At 40.5% G+C, this 21,259-nt stretch overlaps 1 protein-coding gene across 6 annotated transcripts in view; it reads right to left on the bottom strand.

The window, feature by feature from the left end:
- dachd (dachshund d) overlaps window positions 1-21,259 on the bottom strand; it is a 142,178-nt gene that overhangs the window by 25,700 nt on the left and 95,219 nt on the right. For 3 of the 6 annotated variants that reach the window (XM_037687061.1, XM_037687058.1, XM_037687063.1), the window contains 3 exons: window positions 12,031-12,203; window positions 11,802-11,946; window positions 11,552-11,683 (listed from right to left, as the gene is read on the bottom strand). In XM_037687061.1, the coding sequence (XP_037542989.1) occupies window positions 11,552-11,683; window positions 11,802-11,946; window positions 12,031-12,203 (450 nt within the window). The remainder of the gene's footprint in view (window positions 1-11,551; window positions 11,684-11,801; window positions 11,947-12,030; window positions 12,204-21,259) is intronic. The other 3 variants (XM_037687060.1, XM_037687062.1, XM_037687059.1) reach the window with 2 other exon arrangements.

Here is a 21,259-nt window from a genome sequence, read left to right as displayed (position 1 = left end):
GATTTTACAAGTTTTGACCTAAAGATTGGTGTGGTAGTAGCTGAGTCATTCCCATCGCATAATTCAAGTAAGAACATCTTAAAGCACTTTATTTGTTTAAAATTTTGATATAGACCATAGAAGCCAAAACAATTTGCCTGTTAGCCAAATATTTCTTAAACCAGTGGACAGATTTTATTTAAACTATCAGAAAGTAATACATGGATAGAAAACTACAAATTATTAGCTTTTGGTGGCAACCTGCTTTAAGATGGTTACCACAGCAAGACAAACTTTGGATACACTATTGCTATAGCTCAATCAATTTCTATGTATTTATTTATTTTGCACTAGAATTAGGTCCAGTGGTAGCTGAGAGTCATAACATATACTGTACTTCGGGCACTAACAGATCACACAAGATGTTTAAAACTCTGGCATGCTGTGCAATATGCATTTCTTCAAGGATGGCTAGTTTCATTTGGACTGGAGTTACATCAACAAGCTAACAGCTAGTCCGAGCAGGATCAAAATTAAAATATACAGTAGTTCCTCATATATCGCGGGGGATCCGTACCCTGAAGACCTGAGATAAGTGAAAAACCACAAAGTAGGAATAGCAGTACGAGTAGTAAGTAGTAGTTTATATATATATATATATATATATATATATATATATATATATAGGCATTTTAAACCCTTCCCACACTCTTGCAATATTCTAAACAATGTTTCTAAACTCCACAGCTCTAAAAAAGCATAGAATGTCATGATTTCAGCTCCCTGCCTCTGCTGCTCTCAGCCACCTGCAAGCGCTCTTGGCCACGCCCACTTCTTAGCTCTGCACTATCAGCTGCAGCAGGAAGTTTATCTTGCAGCTCTGGGCTGCACAAATGTGCAGCAGGTGCTAAATGATTTAAAATAATTTATTTTAAATAAAAATCACATGCTGATCGTGCGGCTCATCCATCAATCATCCAGTTGTGTGTCATGTCCAATTTTATTTTGAAAAGCCGCGATAGAGCGAGTCCACGATAACCGAACTGCAAAGTAGCGAGGGACCACTGTATTGCTGTAATTTTAAAACAAGTCACTTCCCAAAAGTTTCATAGTTGTTGCAAACAATATTTTATAGAGCTTTACCTTGTACATGTAATTGCTATAGTAGCTGAAATTTGAAGATATTCCTGCATCGCGTGTTCCAATCTGCACATGTAGTGATACAGCTTGCTGCTGCTGCCATTTGCACTTGCAAATAATTTACAATGTAAATGTTCACGTTACTTTAGGACTGTCTTACAAACAGCCTGCTGGATTTGCTGCAAGTACAAGTGCATGATACATGCAAGACAAATGAATTTGGACGGACTGTATTTTCTCTGCGTGTATGTTTGTGTGTGTGATAAACTGTACATCCTGCAAAGAAGAAAACACACTCAAATGTATGCAAACAAAGAGCCCCAATCATATACACATTCATTATGCAGAGATGCACTACACACACACACACACACATACACACACACTAATGTGCCCTCATCACATTTGAGCTAATTTCCTTTTCATCACGGAGAGAGGAAAATGAGTGTTTGCCCCATCCCTGCTGAGGGACAAAGTCAAGAGCCCCGGTCGGTTTGGGCTAGATTAACAGGTAACATTTGGCTCCCACTCTCTTATCACAGCATGAAAATCAAACCGCGTGTTTTTCCTCCATCGCTCTCCCTTTCTCCCCTCCCTAATGTTCCCTTCACTTAGAGATGAAATCGCTTGCTGCACAAACCCATTTGGAGCGAGGAGAGAAGGTGAGTGGGATAATCAGGCTGGCCACTGGGCCGTGTTTCCTAAATGCTCTCCAAAACATTACTGTGCACAGGCATAAAATTAGCACCGGGAACCTTAAAATGTTGACATTTAGCATGACTTTTTGGAGAGTGACACCCTCATATTTTCTTGTAGGATATCATTAAATTTCAACTGCCCTGTAGCTGTGCCTTTCCATTAATAACCAATTCAGTGTGTCACTTCTCCGCTCTTTCTCTCACTCTCTTGCTAGCTACCCTTTTCATTTCTTTTATAGTAATGAGTCCATTGCTTTGGCTTTAATAAATTGAATCGTATTCTCAAGGCCGTATGAAGATAGAGCCACAGATGGACAGGCTGCACAGAGGAAATAACCATAAATCCTCTACTGTCAAGAGAGGCGGTGTGGGGTGACAAGAGAAGACAATCACAAACAGTGATCACACTGGGAAAGGTGGATCCTCTCTGTCACCACTGTATTTTGTCTGCACGGCTTAAACTACAAGCTTTAATTGGTCATGCCTGCTAATGATTACATGTAAGAATAATTAACATGCTGACACGTGATTTTCTGTATCTGTCTACAAAGAGCATTAGCAAAACCCAAGCGGAGAAGTAAGAGCTTCACTCACTGCAATATTACACTGCTGTTAAAATGATTAAGACAGATTTTATCTTTTGCTTCACTCACTCGCTTCTGAAAGAAAAGATGAAAACAGCAGAAAGAGATGGAAAGGGAAAGAGCGCAATAGGCAAGGGAGCAGAATCGGTGTTGACTTCCATTCAGGAGGAAGATATCTTGTCTTTTTATGCGGCCCATGTCATATTTATTGCATAAAGGTCAGAGTGTTCATTTGTTCAAAGTCAGCGTTTTCCCTCTCTCCTCTCCTCCATGTAATAAATGCAGGGGCTATGTCATTATCGGACCTCTGAGGATTACAGGCTTGGCCGACTGTGATGACTGCATAAAAGCATGCAGGATTTTTGTTTCTGCCAGCGCACACCTTCAGATGAGCTCCTAATGGAGCAAGAGTTGGAGACAGAATGGCATTTTTTTTTTTAACGGCCAGAATAGACTAGGCCAAGCAGGTGAGAGTTGGTTCAAGTAAAGAAACGACAGGGCTAAATCCATAGACCTTTTAGTTTTAAGTCTGATCAGTAGGTACCCTCAGGGGGGGAGGAGCTAAATAAGCTTGTGGCTCGGAGGAGAGAATGGCAGCGAGGCAGGATTGAATAGATTTTTCTAATTCACCTATCGACTTGGAGCCCAAACTGTCAAGAAGACAATACTAGCAGAAGGACATTATTGTGAGGCACTTTGAAGGTGTTCAGATTGTCTTTGCATATTGACCTCCATTGTCCAGGTCCAGGTTATTGACAGAAGAATCCTGGAGATTAAACTGGCCCTGACTATTGATTGGGTATTTTGCCTGAATCATTCCCATTTCAGAAGGCGATCATTTGTACTGTATACCCCCCTAATCTGTCTGACCTACTAATATTCAAGCCATTTATGTCCTTCTCTTTGTTTAGTTCTCCTTTGTTTAGTATTTATTAATTCATTAGAACAACTTCACCTGCAGTCTAACTTGGGGAGCCCTGCTTTTGCTTGATAGCAATGCAGTACAGCGAAATGTGCCACTGAATGTGTACCCGACATTGCAATACACATGCCAATTATATATTGATAATTAAGCATCCAAACAACCCCCTTCCATAGTCATTAGGTTTTATTAGAACAAGTATTAGCTTGGTGTGGTTGGCCAGATATGCTGCTAGATCAGAGCTTTGCTGCATTTGGAAAGAAAGGGGTTGGGTGTGTGGTGAGGAGAGGGGGACACGCAGACACATTGGTGTCATTGCCTGGCATTGCAATCCTACAGGGAGACACTGTGCCGTTCTGTTGCTGTTGTAAACGGGTGTCTGCGAAGGCTGGCGCTAATCCAGACTGGATATGCTGAGCTTCTTTTAAACCAACATGAAAGAACAAAGGCGGAAATGGGGAAATGTAAACTTTAAAAGGGTCTGGCTTAGGGAGTGTTTGATGGTGTGGAAGCTCAAAGAAATGGATGCAAATCCATTAGTGTGTTCTGTTTTCACAGCCATAAATATACTTAAGGGGTTTAAATAGGAGAGACGTGTTAAACGTGTGGAAATCTGTTTTGATAACATTATTCATAATGGTGGCTTTGCGCTGTGTGAATTAATAACACTTCATTTACAGATGGAAGAAAGCTGGCATGGTATTTCCAGTTAAAGAGATTAATTTTTAAAGACCTAATTGACAGGCTGGGGTTAGGCAGGATAAGCAACAGACTATAAGGCTGCAGCTGCAAAGTCAAGGTGACTGCAATACTCGGGAAGAAAAAAAAGGCTTTCAACAAGCAGAATAGAGAGCAGAGAGGGAGGGAGCGAAGAGAATTAGTCCTCAAGCACTTTTTCCTCCGCCCCCCATTCTTCCTCTCTTTATTAGGAATGATTTACTTTCTCAGTGAAAGGATATAAAAGCTTGACTATAGCAGCGTAATTATTGCAGAGTGAAAATTTAAAGGTTTGACTCGCAATGTCCTCAAGTTAGCCTGCAGACAGGCAGACGATAAGAGCGGCTCTGTTCGACACCGGCAGCGTCCAATTGGTTGTGCTTTACGAGCTTTGCCAAAGGAACAGCACACACACAGCACTTGGGCTCGGCGAGTCTGTAAACATGATGGACTGTGGCAAACTACTAGAGCTGGTGTTTACCTTGGCAGAGCCTGGCCCTGGCATGTCGGCGGCGTCACTTAATTACTGTTTACATGTAAATATTAAATTATACAAACAAACCCCGCAGAATGCATCCCGAAAAAATTAAAAAATAAATACAGAAACACATATTCGGGGTCAACCTTATCTGTCCGCAACAGTTGCTGTTGAGCGAATATGAATCGTTTTGAATCGCAAATTTGCAGCATTGTACATATTATTCATAATAGTTTAATGCTGTTGTCCAAGGGCATTCAGGTAAATATGTTCCCATAATCTGCATAATAGCAGATGCTCAGATATGTAAAATGCATCTTGTGTTCTTGAAAAAACAAACCGGGAGGGGAGGGGAGGGAGGGAGGGTTATCATTATTATTATATTTTTGCTTGGAAGTGTTTTAGCAGGATAAAACAGATAAAGGACAGTGATCTTGAATGAGTTCAGTCAAGATAAGGAAGGTGATTTCTTTCATTACAGACCTGTTTTTATTTGTATTTTTTGACAGTCCGGAGCATCACATACACTGTAGCAAAACGCCGGTGCCTACTGTGCATCTCTGGTATGGCTGAGTAAAGCACTTGTTCATTTGCAGTGAAGGGTAACATGAAACAGGCCTCAGCCCCTCTGATGGACAGGGAGATTTCACCTTCGCCAGTGAATGATAATGCATTATTAAATTTGCCTCTCTGCTCACTAGATACACTTAGCTGACCACAGCATATTTATCTCCCCATCCGAGGCTCACGTCTTGGCAGGAGAAAGCATTCTGTCACTTTTGAGGCATTTCAAAGATTAAAAAGAACCTCTCTCTTTTCAACGTCCCTAAAAGCAACCCACCTCCACCCCCCCATCCTACACCTTTTTTCTTTTTTCATTTTTTTTTGCAGTGAAATGTGATTAGCAGGAGACGGTGTCACGCAATGGAACATTCATGAGCGGGAGAACAAATATCCAAATGAACTCCTGTGTCCTGGAGGAATAGCCCCCTCTTTGCACCATCAGCAATCTCTCTCACGTGAACTGGGGCAAATTTGATTGATCCTCTATTGAATTATTTTTTTGCACTCTTTCATTTCAACGGGACACACTGACAAGTTGTTTGATCATAATGCATTATTGTCTGCCAAGTCACATTTCAGGGCTGTGATGGCTAATGATCTTGCCTTCCTGACTTGGGGAAAAGTCAGGTAGTCAGCATGTGTTTGAAGCACGCAATGCCAAGGACATCGAGAGGCCTGAACAAAAAAAAAACGTGCATTAAAGTCAGAAAAGATGAAGCGAAGGGGTTTACACAGAGCATGTTCAAACTTTTAATGATACTGTATGATCGCATCAATGTCAGTGAAATATTTACACCGACGGAGAAAGTTTTGACCCGAAGTCCCCTACCTTTTTATCATTGCAGCTGTATATGCAAAAAAGCAACTACTGTAATTTCCGGACTATAAGCTGCTACTTTTTTCACACTCTTTGAACCTTGTGGCTTATACAATGCTACTGCTAATTTATGATTTTTTTTTTTTTGACGGGCTATCGCGCTTCATGCCGCCAAAACATTTAGCCTCATCACACCTGGGCGCTCGCATAGCTGCCCAATACACATCTCTCTTGGGGGGTAGAGGACTTCATGGTTCAGTAGCTATGTTTACATGAGCAAAATTTTTTGACCGTATTGAAATGTTTTCAGATTAAATAATTCAAATGTATCATTTACATGGGCACGATTCATTCAAGATGAGCGTTTACATGCAGTGGTCATTGTTCTGAACAGAAGTACTGACATGCGCAGAGTGGTCAACGCTCCTTAAAAAAAACACAGAAGAAGAAGTTCTACTTCCGGTTTACTTCCGGGATGAACGTAAACAAACTTGAGCACCAAAATGGACCTGCGACAGGTTTTAATGACGGTGGAGACGTTACTGCACTCCCTGACTGAGCTACAAGTAATTTTGAGCTCTTTCAAAGTTTCTAGTAGAAATGTTGTGTCGCTCACCGACCAGTTTTGCTTCCCTGACATGCTAATATTATTAGCATTAGCCAGGCGGAAATGACATAGGTCATAGGCGCAGTCAGGTCAGTTTGTCACGATCGGTAGAAAATTAACAGATTACATTTACATCTTTACATGCGCACCGTTCGGGTTATGAATCGGCGTAAACCACCCGTTTCATTTTGATCACAAATTATTTCGGATCGCGCTGAATAAACAAAAAAAAACCCGAACGGGGAGTTTACATGATGCGTTTTTATTCCGAACGGCCGTTTGATCCGATTACTTATGGCCATGTAAACATAGCTACTGAGACTACATGTATAAATAAAGTTTTTTTTTTTAAATATGACCAATGAAATTATCAAACAGGGCCAATGTTTTTTTTTTTTTTTTTTTAACCAGCCTTGTTACAGAAACTGTTCTGAAAATTAAACATTTACTGCATGTATTTGTGTATGTCAAGGTACATATTTAATTAAGTTTTAAAAAATCTTTCTGTGTAAATATCTCATGTTAGAATGTGGACACCTGTGGCTTCTAGACAAGTGCGGCCTATATATGTACACACATTTTTTTCTTTTTAAATTGAGTGGGTGTGGCTTAAATTTAGGTGCGCTCAATAGTCCAGAAATTAGGGTAAACTACTACTACTGGATCTAAGAAAGTTAAGTCAGGTCCTCTGGACTTTCAAAAAACAAATGGACTGTACTTATACAGCGCCTTTCTATCTTATTTCAAGATACTCAAAGCTCTTTACACTACAATCTGTGTCCTCATTTACCCATTCATACAGCACTCTACTAGATCTCTACAAAGCTAATTGAACAAATCATTCTAAAGAGACTAATCAGTAATTTAGATCACATTCATACACTGATGGGGCACACATCAGAGGCTATGAGGGGTTCAGTGTTTTGCCCAGGGACACTTCAATTTGTGACTGCTGGTGGATTCGAACCCCCAACTCTCGCATTGGAGGACGACTGCTCTAACCACTCAGCCACAGCAGCCCAAAACAAAACAAACAAACAAACAAAAAAGAATGTCCAGAGGACTTGACTTAACTTTTTTAGATTTTTCTACCTGGATTATTGAGCATGCATCAGGACACTACTACTGTTCACTTTTTTTTCTTTTTCATCCTTTTCTTTTAAACTATGTACACCCCGCCCCCCACCACCATCACCACCATATGAGCCCATCAGTGTCCACAGGTTTATATGCTCAAAGCTCATCATTCAAACCGTGCACTGGGACTGCAGTAAGTGCATCAGCTGGGCATCTACAGGCAGCTTCCTGGCAAAGAAAACGATCTTCGTCCACCAGCGGTACCACACGTCAGAGGGTGCTCAGTTGATAGTAGGTATGAAAAGATGCACCTCTAGGTGACATAATACCCCACAGCTTTCCATTTGTGCTTTGGAGTATGCTATAAAAGCATCTCTTGTTGTGTCAACAAGTAAATCTAACATTTACCAGGGAAGGGCCGATATCACATTACCCATGATTCATCTGCTTTTAAAATATGGTTTATGGAATCAGCTCATACTGTAGTTGCCTCTGACTGTCCTGTCAGGCCTTTTAGCTCGTTGTAAAACAAACTGCGCTGCTTTCATCTTAGTGAATGGCTTTTTTTTGTGTGTGTGTGAGGACACCTCTTGAACTTTGGCATACGCAGAGTGCATATGGCTTGTGTTTCAAACACCCGTTTTTTTTACCCCGAGGAAATAAAGTAATATCCCAATGTTTGATGTCCAAAGTGAGTTTACTGCCAAGGGCTTCCGAACTGTTCTTAATTCCTCCCTCAGTTTGTCAGCTACCTGCTGTTTCATGAGACAGAGGTTTGGGAAGTCACCGCTGGACTTTCTGCAGTTCAATTAGTCGCACGTGAGGCAACTTTGAGTTGTACAGTCCCCACACAAAAACGACTGAGCTTACTTTCATTTTAAATTTGGTAAAATTTGGACAAAAACCAAACAAAAACAAAAAAAATGCCACCAAAGTTCAAATAAAAGTCCCACTCCAATAAAGGACAAGGAAAACACCATCTGTTCATCCTGCACTGGGTGACAAGTTTGAAAACTGTTTCTTTTTAAAATGACAACAAACAGCCTTTCTCTTTCATCACGAGAACCGACATAAAAAAAAAAGAAGAGACACATTCATGCGACGTGAGTGATGAGACATTATAGCGTCTATCTCGGAGGTGTCTGGCTATTTAAATGGTCTCCGTACGAGCCAGGACGCTGCATCCTTCCTCCGCACCCACCGAGCCTGCTTCCAAGAGTGCATTGCAAGAGATTAATTTAATGCTCTGCCAGGATCATAAAGATCAAACAAGTGGAGAGATATCATTAAACCACCAGAATGTTATCTCATTTATCTAAACAAACTGATGCGACGAACAAGCCTAATTAAAAAGCTCACCATAAACAACGTGGTGCGTGGCGAGGCCCTTTTCCCACTTTAACAATGGCGACGCGCGTGTTTTATTAATCTAATGCATCGTGTATCATATCATTACAGTTCAATATTTCTATCATTAATTTTATTCCCTTCACTTAAAGCTTTTATTGGAATTACTTTGGTTATTAGTTTGTTCTAATGTATTGGTTACCTCTGTATCTTTGCAGCAACAATCTCTCTTATCTTGCTGCATAAACCTGTGCATGTTATTCAAATTGCCTCATTTATTATGATAGCTTCCTCATGTAAATTGTGCTGACTGCTCGCCCTTGCACAGTCCTCATTAGACTAATGAAAACCTTCAAACGAAAAAACTAAACAACCTGCCAAATAAAGGTCTGGGGTTATTATGAAAATTACAACTGTTGGAGCTGGGAGAAGCTCTCTTCATTAATTCATGCTCAGCAAATTGGTAACTAATTTAGTTGCACTCCTCTGCATTAATGGGTTATTTTATAAAAATGTTTTCCACAGCCAGAGACCTCTGGCGCGCACTCTGGAGAGCTCAGAATCCTAATCAAGTCCGATGACATATTGGGAATTGACAATCTCAAAGATAATACAGCATGCGTTCGCCGGTAGTCGCACTTAGGTCAACCAGTTCGAACTGCCCAGGGATCGCTGTGTCTTTTTATTTCATATTGTTGTAATGTTTGCAAAGAAATTAGAGCTGATTATCTAAGCATGGAGGAGGCACTTCAGCTGAGATTTGAGGAAACATTCAGTTGATTTTAAATCTGCTATCTGTTTGTGTGAAGCTTTGCACACTTGAACACACTCCCGTTGTGGCACACATGCACAGTTAGACCGTTTGTGACCCAGAAATTTAGCTCATGATCCTGCTAATTATTACTATTCACTGCTTCGCACCCTGCGTGTGAAGGTCTAACACTGATCTTCACATGTTCGTGGCCATCAGGGAACGTGCAGCCTAACGATTTCCATGGTGGGTTCATATCATTATCAGCCTCAGCCCTGCATCACACATAGACCAACAGAGAATACAAAAATCTATTATTTGCTTTGTGTTTGTATTTAATCCTCAATGATTTCTGACTGGATATCGTTGTTCTGATTGTTTTTTTTTTTTTAAATAACAACGGCTATTGATAAAATAGCACAAACAATTAATTGAACCAAAGCAGCTGACAGCGAGATTTTGATGAAACATTTCCAAGAACTTTCTTCTTCAAGGTTCAGAGAGATGTTAGCAAACAAAGCTTAGTATTACATTTTAATCCTAGGCATCTGTTTTTAATGCTCTTAGATGATGAGTGATTGTTTGCTTTTCAGTCTGTTAGCATAATATTTAGTAAACCCCTTGATAGATTTTAATGAATTTCTCATAATGTAATCAGTAGATGTTCATCTACAACTGATTAACTTCTAGAATCATCCAAAATCAAGACAGCTTCCACCTTAGCAGGAACAAAAATGGCCATAATTTGATCAATTTTACAGATTTTACAGGTTTGGGTGTTGCAGTTTTGAGATTCAATATGAGAATCATCCTCATCAGATACTCATGAAACACCAACAGATCACACAAGATCTTTGTTTAAACTTTAATATGCAGTCTCTAAAATAAATGCTACTTTTTCATTTACTATAATAAAAGAAGAAAACTAACTTTCTGAGCAAATTATTGAATGATCTCAAATTTAACATGGAAACAGACGTCTCAAATGTAATTTCCAATGTTGATAGTCATTTATTATTCAGTGTTTTTCCAACCAGTTGCATTGAACAACTTCAATATGTTATATTGAATAATCTTTTTTACTGTGTATATATGATCTTTGCACAAAATGTAGATTGACATTGAGTCCCTTAGATTATTGTTATTCATTAACTATTTTTCTATTAACTATTAGTAAAGAAAATGTATTTAAAAAAAAGCTCAACATTTATTATTCTGTTGTATTCAAGACCTAAAACCTGTATTATGAAAAATATATATATATTTTTTTTTGCCAAAGAAAGCCTCATGATGTGTAGTCACAGAACACATGTAAAACACAGATGGGGCAACCACTGCATTTGGTGTTTACAGTACAACTGTTTTAACCAGTTTGCTATTTGTTTTAAGTAAAATGAGATGGGTGTACAATAAAATTTACAGCCGATCAGTTAATAATTTAAAAAATCTGACTAACATAGTCTTTATCAGGCTCATGTCCTGTTCACTTCTGCTGTAAAATTGAACATTTTAGCTCTGAGAACTATCTTGACCTGAGTGAAGCCCCTAGTGGCTGTTAGAGGAACTTCAGCTTTTGGAACTTTGCTTTATTTTTTCAACCCCAGAAGTTGTTGGATTTTGTTAAACTAGATGTTAAAAAAAATCTAAATAATTTAATTTAAATATTTCACTTCTAATAGGACATTAAACAAATGTGGGTTCTTATCTGCTGTTTTGGTAAATTAGCTCTTTATGTCAGCCCTGTTGTTGGTATTGATTTCTCTTCCTTTTTCACCTGTGTAGAGATCTTTAACATGTAAGGAATCTTATTTCAGTCACTTTTATGTAAAGTCTGCTATTAATGTTTGAGTTCTATCACATTTTGACTCACCTTTGTCAGCGTGCATCCTCTTTGCTTCATGGCTCATGTCGTGGGCCAGGTCTCCCTCTTTAGGACCAGGCGCGATGTTGGGGGACAGGCCTAGCAGGACCTGGTTCATCGACAGGCCGTTGTGGTGTGCTGCTGCAAGAAAGACAGCAACACCATGCATAGTTTCTCTTCTCATTGTTGTCTGCACAGCTCATTTAACTTTTTTCATCTTTTTTCCGTGTGTTTGCAATAAAAACACAGAACAGCTTACGTATCCTGTCTGAGGAGCTTTCTGTGTGGGCCGGGGAGCTAGACACGCTGCTGCTGCGGTGGGACGACAGGTGACTGCCTGGCCTCCTGTGGTCTTCTAAGGAGGGAGCAGGGGAGGGACTGTCCGGCACACGTTCCTGCAACCCCATCAGCCACAAACACAAAACACCCAAAATAAACATCTGATACAAACTGAAGATGAAGGAGGAACGTTTAGAGTTAAAATTTACCTTTATAACAGAGGTGACCATTCTGGAGGGCAGACTCTGACCCTGTGCTGCAGCGGCCATGTTTGCGATGGTGCTGAGGTGGTTCATCTGGCTCATTGCCATGGTGACAGAGGCTGGGGGAAGGCTGACTGGGATCAGGGGGTGTGGCATCATCATGAAGGGGAGTTCCAGGCCTGAGACACATGAGGAGGTTGTTGGTTATTCAATGATGCGTATATGGAGTGAGATCCTCACAGGGGAAACTTGTGAGGCTCTGGCAGAAAACTCAAACCCTGCTGGTGTTAAATGCATCAGCCAGTAAGGCAAAACACTGGCATGCTCTTTATATAGTGCTGTAAGACTGCTTTCTAAAAAGAATAGATTAATTAAAGCTAATTGGATAGCTTTCCATGTTAACATTATAAGCATGAATATTTTAATGCACATGTTAATAATATATATCACTGCAATAACAATAAAGGGAACTTGGCTGATACTTATATAAACAGCCATCTGCAATAAATATACATCAATAATCCTACAATGAATAAAAAATGGCACATTATAGATAATTGTCTCAATATTTACACAGAAAAAAATATTCAATTGAAAACAAGGCCAATCTTGGAAGCCATTACCCAAATGACTAGTTAAATGTGCTAATGACAAACAAGTATTGTTAGACTACAGTGTGGCAATGACTTTGGGCTAATTATAGCAGCTCATAATCAAGAGCAGAGAAAGCCAAAGAAGACTGAGACTGGAGAGTTTAGGCCTCATTATGAAAAGGAGTTCCCTTTTCTATTTAAATGTGCACAAATTATTCCATTTCAGCATAAGAGATATCTTACAAATATTCTAAATTATTCAATTGCTGCCTGGCAATGGTGGACTAATTGGAAAAACTGAAGACATTAGCAGGCTGGAAATGTAAAGAATGTCCAATAAAGATGCCATTGAGGGGTGTGTATGTAGCAGCTAGTCAAACAGTGGCCCTGCGCCATGCTTATGAATGCCTTAATGAAAACAAGGCAACTTTCAAAGGACATGAGCGCAGACAGAAGGTCAAAGCTAGGTGTCTGTACCTCCCTCCGCAACCATTTCACCCCTTCCCCCCCACCCCTACGCTCTGTGGGGACTTTGAACTGGCAGGATCAAAAGTGACTGGAAACATTTTGGTCTCGTTCCTCCGCTACTCAGATGCCTTTTCACAAATGCTTTCAAGAAACCCTCATAGATGCTACTGGATCTGATTGAGCATCGGTGTTGATTTTTTTATTTCACTTTTTTCTTCCCTTCTCTTTCTTGGCAGCCTGATTCAAGGTAAAAAAAAAAAAAAAAAAAAGAAAAAAAAGAAGAAAAAAAATGAATAAAAGAAAAAGAGGGAGTAAAAAAAAGAGATGGCACACTACTATTCACAAAACAACTCCACTCCTCTTTTCTTGCCAAACATCAGTAGCCAAAGGGCAAGGAGATCTGCATGGCAGAGCCTCTAAAGAGAAGGACACTGGTTGGAAATGAAAGGACATGAGAAGTACTCCTTGCTGTCATCCCACCTCCTTCCCAAAGAAGCATTGATTTCCATAAGAAAGATAGCATGCAGTTTTCTCAGTAGCGAGTATTCCCAAACAATATAAAGCAGGGGGGAGATTAAAGCAAGGCGGAAGCCGGGCAACACCTTGTATCAGCGCCTCCGCTCAAGCTCAGACTGAATCAATTACCACTCGGCAGGCTAAGCTCAATTAAAAAACACCACAGAGGGCCTGATTGCGGGGGTACTTACTGTAGGAGGACAACTAGGTAAGGTCTAGGCTACCTAAGGCTTTCGAGGCCACTCAAGAGCCGGAGTGAAGAGACTTGTTCTGCCTTTGAGGTAGACATGTAACACCCATTCAATCAAACACAGACAGATTTACACCATATCGGGAATGAGTGACAAAGGAGGTGAAAAGTCACCGAAAATAACACAAGACTCGTCTCTGTTGCTGCAATAACATTCCCCGTCTTATCTCTTTGTTATTTCTTGTACTCGATGCTCCATGAATGTCTTGACTGACAGCTTGGCTCAAGAACACTGGACTTCTGTTCACTGTGAAGGAGTATTAGTCTCGCTTTCAGTGCTCGTCCAGCCCCTTTCATGTCACTCCCCTGTCCCAAAGCAATGTTTCTCCCATAAAGACCCATTCAGAGTCACAGTAAGGGAATGTGCCACGGACCGACAAGGGTCCACCAAACCTTTTTGTCTGTAACTGAAAGGAGCCAGGTGAGAAGGACATTCATTTATTTAAGCAATCTGGGATTCTTTTGTTGCACTGCAGCTAAGTGTTATTCACACGCAGTTCCTGTCTTGTTAGTTGGACTATACTCTGCCCAAAAACACCTTTTTTATTTGGCATTAATAAAGAGTAAAATTTTTATTTTCATCTTCTTTTAAAAATAGAATCAAGTAGCATTATTTAGACTCATCAATCTTGTGGGAACTGTGCCTATACTCCAACGAGCAAACTGCTAGAAACATATCTGTCAGTTTCTGTTTGTCTCGAATGCAGAAGTTCAGGCCTGAACACCCCCTCCTCCCCCAACGCTCCCTTCGTCTCTCCTGAAGGGCATAAACAATACATTTGAAGTAATTTACCTGGAGTAAGCCTGAGGGACCCACAAGGGTGAACTCCTATTTACCATCATTAAAACTACAAATCGCCTAATGCCAATATAAACAGCTCAGCTATTATGTCGTGTCGTGCTTGCGAGGTTCACGCATGGATAGGTAGAGATCTGAATCGCAAAGGATGAATTGAATGAATTAAAACAGCCCTTGGTAACGGCGTGATTAAAAAGCTGTTACATCAAGCTTTTTTTTTTGGGGGGGGGGGGGGGAATTTCAGTTACTTAAAAGAATTATGACGACAAAAAAGATGGAATGTTTTAAAACTATTAAAAATAGAAAGCAGTCATTTATTTTGATGTAAAATATTAATATCTTGCACTGATTTGAGCTGCAGTTAATCTTCATCAAAAAACAAAACCTCCGTCTTCCTGGTCATCTAATCCTGCCGAGGGAAATAAGGAGAGAGAGAAAAATGGACGAAGCTAAAGCCATTGTCATTGAAAGTGGTATGAGAAAGTAAGCAGCCCCTTAACCTTAACTCTGTTGTGGACAGATTTCCCCTGACAAAAATTATACTAGCTCCTACTTGGCACTTTATTATCTCTTCAACTGAATGATTTATTGTTTGTGGAGAGAAAGAACCAAAGAGAGAGGGGAAGATTACATTTCCAGCCAAAGCTCAGGCCTGATCTCGTTTTTTTCCTTCTTCTTTTTACTCTCTCTGTCCAGGAAAAAAGCTCCCGACAAACAATAATGTCAGCTGTAATTGATCGGAGGTCGCCGGCTGGGCCTGCAGTAAAAGCGCACTATTTAAGCGACAATCGGCCCTGCGCTCTTCAGACGCTGGCTAATGAAGCTGTCTGTCTGGGCTATTTACTTTCTCTTAAATGGAAGGGGAGAGATGTACTGTAAGAGACAGGGCTGGAGAGGATCTGCCTTGTGCTGCTGTGAAATAGGACCTGCACATGCCTCAGGAATGTATAATTGGTTGCCGCAGCCAAAGCTGGGGATTCGGTGCTAATTAAATGACTTGTTTAAAGCCTATCTGTCTTTGTTTGGGAGGCTCTGGGCTTCTGAACAATGAATTGTAAATGCTGTTGTCAAACAAACATTCTCGGTTATCCTTTGATTGGAACTGAACAAGACAAAAGGCTGATTTACTCAACGTTAAGCCTCTGGTTTGCCCGTTGTTGAGATGTCCCCCCCCCCCCCTCTTATCTGTCAAACCAAACAGGACCGATCCAGTCAAGCAGTTAAATAAGACCAACTCTTTTCACAACGCATGCTGCAAAACTGAGTTTCACTGCTAATTGCGCTTGTAAAAATGCCCCCATGTTGTGTTTGCGTTTCTTGAACAAAGGTGAGACGGCGGCGCAACGCACATGGAGAGTCTTTGTTGTGGTCGTATCAAGGATTTTCACATCGGTCCCGGAAGGAAATGAGCAACTCATGAAACTCTCTGTCATGCCTCGAGACATTTAGGGGGCACTAATCAGTTATTCATCTTTATCACAAAAGACAATCTCTTGAATCTAAAGCCATTTTCGTGAGATGCAGGTATCTTTACACCTATTTTATCTACAATAAAGAATAGCCTCCATAAACATGTTGTCTGCCGTTGCGGTGCCACTTAAGACGTGCACCCAGAAACATACCTTTTCCCACATTCACACAAGCATATGTACAAAAAATGCAAACAAGGGGAAAAAACCTGAAACACACACAGATGGCAGGTTCAGTCAAGGCTGTTGAGTCCTGTTTCTCATTAAAAAAAGGGGGGGGGGGGAGAAAGGTATAAAGCTTTGATGTAGCCACCCACAGCCCTTCAGTGTCATTGAATGAAACTTTGAAGCTTTTTGTGTTTACATAGTTAATGTTGATAATAAAGCAAACATCTTGTCTTTGTTAAATACCTTGCTCCGCACTTAGCATGTGCACGCACACAACATAAAGCAGATGCATAAAGAGTGCAGAAACAAAGAGAAGCAAACATAAAAACACACACTCGTTCAGGAAGGCCGCGCTGAGTTGCAAACACACAAATCCATAAAGAAAAAACCATACAATATGCTTTACATTCAAAGAGCCATGACGATTGGATACATTTCACGCTAATTCACATCAGTAAACAAAACTTATTTATTATATCGGAATAGGATGAAAGCACTTTGCAATGATTCAGATGGGTGAAACTTCTTTGTCAAAATGCCTCACATAATGTAGGAGAAACCATGATAAGAATACACTTCTGATTTGATGAGGTAACATAATTGCCTTCCATGCAAACCACTGGAGTGTAACATGTGGTGGAAATTATCACGGAGACAGACAGAGGTGTTTGTCCTTTAAGTGTATAAAAATCGAAAGCATGCAGCTTTTATAGGATAATTTAAATCCTCTGCTCCGGTGGCATGCATTCTTTATGAAAATTGAAAGATCCATCATCTCTCTGACAGATCCGTTGTGAAAGAAGTTCTTCCCATCTTTGAAGAGGAGAATGCTAAACACATTTTTTAACCGATGCGCCGCCCGACACCAGCCCTCCCCTTTTTAGATGTCTATTTGTCTCTTTGCTGAAAATGTTAACGAACAGGGCAATAATCAGGCCATATGCTTGAATGTGGCAAATCTCATTACAGTAAATGACCTTTACCAACCAATGCCAACATTTTTGTGCTTGATAACACAGAGCACATAAAGTGTGGGGAGGGGAGAAGGGACATCGGTGGGTTTAGTTAACGCAGTCATGCACAGGAATGAGGCGGAGGGCCAAGAGAGCCAAACCTTCAGGACACATTAGCAAACGGTGCTTGCTCTTCTAATTTTGGTCGGAACCAGGCTCACTTTACATTTGTCACACATCACTCTTGATAAACACACAGAATATGTCTGTGACACCCAAGCACTTACAATAAGCCGCGAGCTCAGGAAAAGTGCTGCGAGCAGAGGAGGAGAGAGCAGAAGGAGATATTACCAGCAGCTGTTACTACTGCGGGTGCAATATATTCAAGTCCAATCAATAAAGCTCCTGCAGACAGTGACACCCAAGCAGACAGAGGAATCATTTTCATCTGATACTTAGAAAAAGCTCCCCCTTTTAAAAAGATTGCTTTCAGTCAATGACAACCAGTTGTCATTTGACTAAAGCTCCTGAAATGAAATATATTGACGAGCGTTATCAATCACGGCCCACTCTGCCGTCGTATCACGTTAGTCGAGGAGGTGGGTGGGTGCGGGTGGGTTTGGAGTCAGTGTGCATGTGGTCATCAGATAATCTGATTTAACTAAAAAAATTAACATCACCACCTTCTGAATCCCTCTATTAAAATCACCTCATGAGAGAAAAGTGCAATGCAGAGTAAATACTGGGCCACTGCTCTGCAGAGCTTGAGATCCTAACTAAAATATTTTAGACAATTTCCTTAAATGGATCATTTTCTTTCCGCTTTGATGACATGTCCTTATTCAGATGAAAATGCTGCAACCATAAAGGTGTAACACCCATGCTAGGCCAGTTGGTGGTGGTAATGTGCACATTAACAATGGTTTAATGAATTAATGAAGATTATTCAAATGTTGAGGTCAGTAGTGCATTTTTTTTCCATTAGCAACTTGGAAAGCCAATGTTATGTTAAGAAACCAGTCTAATATTAATGATTTATGCAGATAGCAGTGTGTTTCTATGCATTCAAACCACCAATGTTTCCTAAAGATGATGTACACAAGAATGGTTGTGACAGGTTTAATAGAATATGAACAGAAGAGAGAACAGAAAGATTAATACTGTAGCAATCATCCATTTTCATGTGAGAGACAGCCATTTGTCATTTTAAGGTCAGGGATGGTTCTCCAGCTTTCCATGATGGGATTTCTACCTTGGCAGTATTGTATTTTTTGCACTATAAGTCACAGCTTTTTGCATTATTTGCATGTACTGCAACTTATACACCGAAGCAACACATTTATATATATATTTATCCATATTTATAAACCAATCTTTGGCTGAGATATGACCGTTTTCATTTATTCTGACTCAAAAAAAATTGAACACTACTATTTTCAGCCGCTAGATGGCACTCGAGCAGTATGGCATGCCGTTGTATCATGTAATAGGTAAAAGTGGCTATTAATGAAACAATTGGCTCGCCAAAGTCTGCCACTGTCGTCTGCCTGGAGCAACAGAATCAGCTTCATTTTGCTGCGCTGCCCCTGCAAAATGCAGCTGATTTGACCATCAAAGTGCATTTATTAAGTCAAAGTTCAACTGAGACACACCTTTGCTATAAAATCGAGCTAACAAATAATTGTCTTTAGGTGGTTATCTTGTTAAATTTCGAAGAAATGGACCGAGTCACCTTCTGCACGTTCCTACTTCCATGTATCGGCTTTTGAAATACAGCTGATTTGACCGTCAAATTGCATTTATTAAGGAAAAGTTAGACTGACACACCTTTACTATCATTTTGAGCAAACAAATAATTGTTTTTAAGTGTTAATCTTAATAAGTCCTCCCGTGCATGCTCCCGCAGCTGCCATTTGGCAGCCAATCGATTTTAAGCACAACATAGGCCCACAATTCGGGGTTGTCAGCGGTGATGCGTAACAAACGCGACAAGTCAGAGGTGACGCATAATAGATGTGACGTATATGGTGAAGTGACATATTTATGGATTTTTTCCACTTTATTAGACCTTTTTGGACTGATGTGACTTAGAGGGTGGTGCGACGTGTACGGCCGAAAATACTTTAGTAGTTCCAGTTAATTTTTCAACTTAAAACTCAGAAATTCCAACTTTTGAGTACCGATGGACTGCACTAATAACATAGGTAGTGATTTTCACAAAACATTATGCACCCTTTTTAAAAATTGAAATCATTTTAGGGAAACAAACATCAAGCCCCCACCACCCCTCCACCCCCCACCCACCACCACCTCACAAGATGGCATGAGTATGCAGCAGGAGCAGATAACCGGGAGCCCCCGCTCGGCTGTCTGCCGTTTGGTTCTGAGGTTCGAGTGTGGGCCGTGGGTCGCCAGACACACATCGCCTCTCTCCAGACCTTTGAACATGTCCCAGGAGGGTGCACCCCTTCCTGGCCAGGGGGTGGTCCGCGGTGGCCGTGCGTTTGAGTGGAGGTGGAGGGGGACTCCAGAGGCATGTTGCGGCAGGCAGCCGTGCTCGGGACTAGGCGGAGGGGCTCTGCCAGAGGGCACACATTGACGGAGCCGGGTTTGCCCACTGCCACTGGAGGTGAAGGGCAGAGATGGGGTAGAGGCAGGCAGCTTACCTGGGACCAGAAAGTCACGGTTCGACTCCCAGCCATTCCCACATGTCGTGGTGTCTCTGAGCAAGACACCTAATCCCTAATTGCTCCCCGGGTGTTTAAATATCTGCCCACTGCTCCACCTGGGTGTATCTCAGGTGTGATGGGTTAAATGCAGATAATAAATGTCACCATTGTATGGAAACATACAATGATGACAACACGCTTTACTTTACTTTAGTTTTCATTTTCCCTTAAAAAAAATTACCTTGTCTTTGTGTGTCTGACTGAAGATTAAAATGGAACAAATCCAGTGATAGCTAGATGTAGCAAAATGGTAAAACCTTGCAAAAATGTTTGTTCCACACATGCTCAATGCAAAAAAATTAGTGTGCAGGCACAAAAATAATGTGAAGTCATCAATTCCCCAAACTCTAATTTTGTTAATTACCTGTACAAACAAATAAAGTAAATGTATCTTTTTTTTCCTCATTATCTGTGTAATGTGGACAAGGTCATAAGGCAATTGAGTAACCATATATATATATATGTTAATTTGTGTTTTATTTAAATGTATTTAAAGCGATAACTTGGAAGATCTGAAAAGTATTTGTACATATTTACTCTTGTTTGTTCACAGAATGAAAGGCTGATTTGTGAAATTCCTTCACACTGTTTGAACTTGCTAACACTTTCCCTCTTTATCTCGGTCCCATAGGAGAGGCTTTGAGATGGTGAAGATGTCTGGGTTGTTTGGCTGATAGCTCTATTTGGAAGAGGGTTCTCATAAAATAATTGAGATATAAACCAGGAAAAAAAAAACACCTTTCATTTCTGTAAACTAACAGAGTGCCTTTGCAGCAGTTCTTTCACGTAAATGTTTTTTGATGATCTTCCTGATTACTGAATCACCACAGAATAAAACATTTTTTCAGTGTAATCAAAGCAAAAGAGGTTGTCATTTTGCTGTCATTATAGTGTCTTTACTGTTATTGTGTACACTGTAATATCATTACTTTATGTTAATGTGTCCTCTTACACATAATCAGAGCAAAACGATGATATCTAAGGCTCCGATGCTGCACCATCATGTGAAAAGTGCGCCACAATCACTCGCCACATGTATTTCACATTACTCCAACCTGCGAAAGCTCATCATCACTGAAAGGTTGAATGTCATTTATTACACATATCGCATTTACACCAAGTGACATTGTCTTTTCAAATTGTGTTGATCTCTTCACTTTCAAAGGTCACCCCCTTCCCTGGCTAAATTCAACCTGACAGAGAATAGTGAGGAGGGGACAGCCCAACACATGCAACCCTCCTGCATCAAAGCGCTCCAAATTAATCCATCCAATTAATGAAGAATGGGGT

The sequence above is a fragment of the Nematolebias whitei genome, chromosome 13 (genome assembly GCF_014905685.2).
Source record: "Nematolebias whitei isolate Nwh7 chromosome 13, NemWhi1, whole genome shotgun sequence".
NCBI classification, from domain to species: Eukaryota; Metazoa; Chordata; class Actinopteri; order Cyprinodontiformes; family Rivulidae; genus Nematolebias; species Nematolebias whitei.
This window is presented reverse-complemented; position numbering and strand designations above follow the sequence as displayed.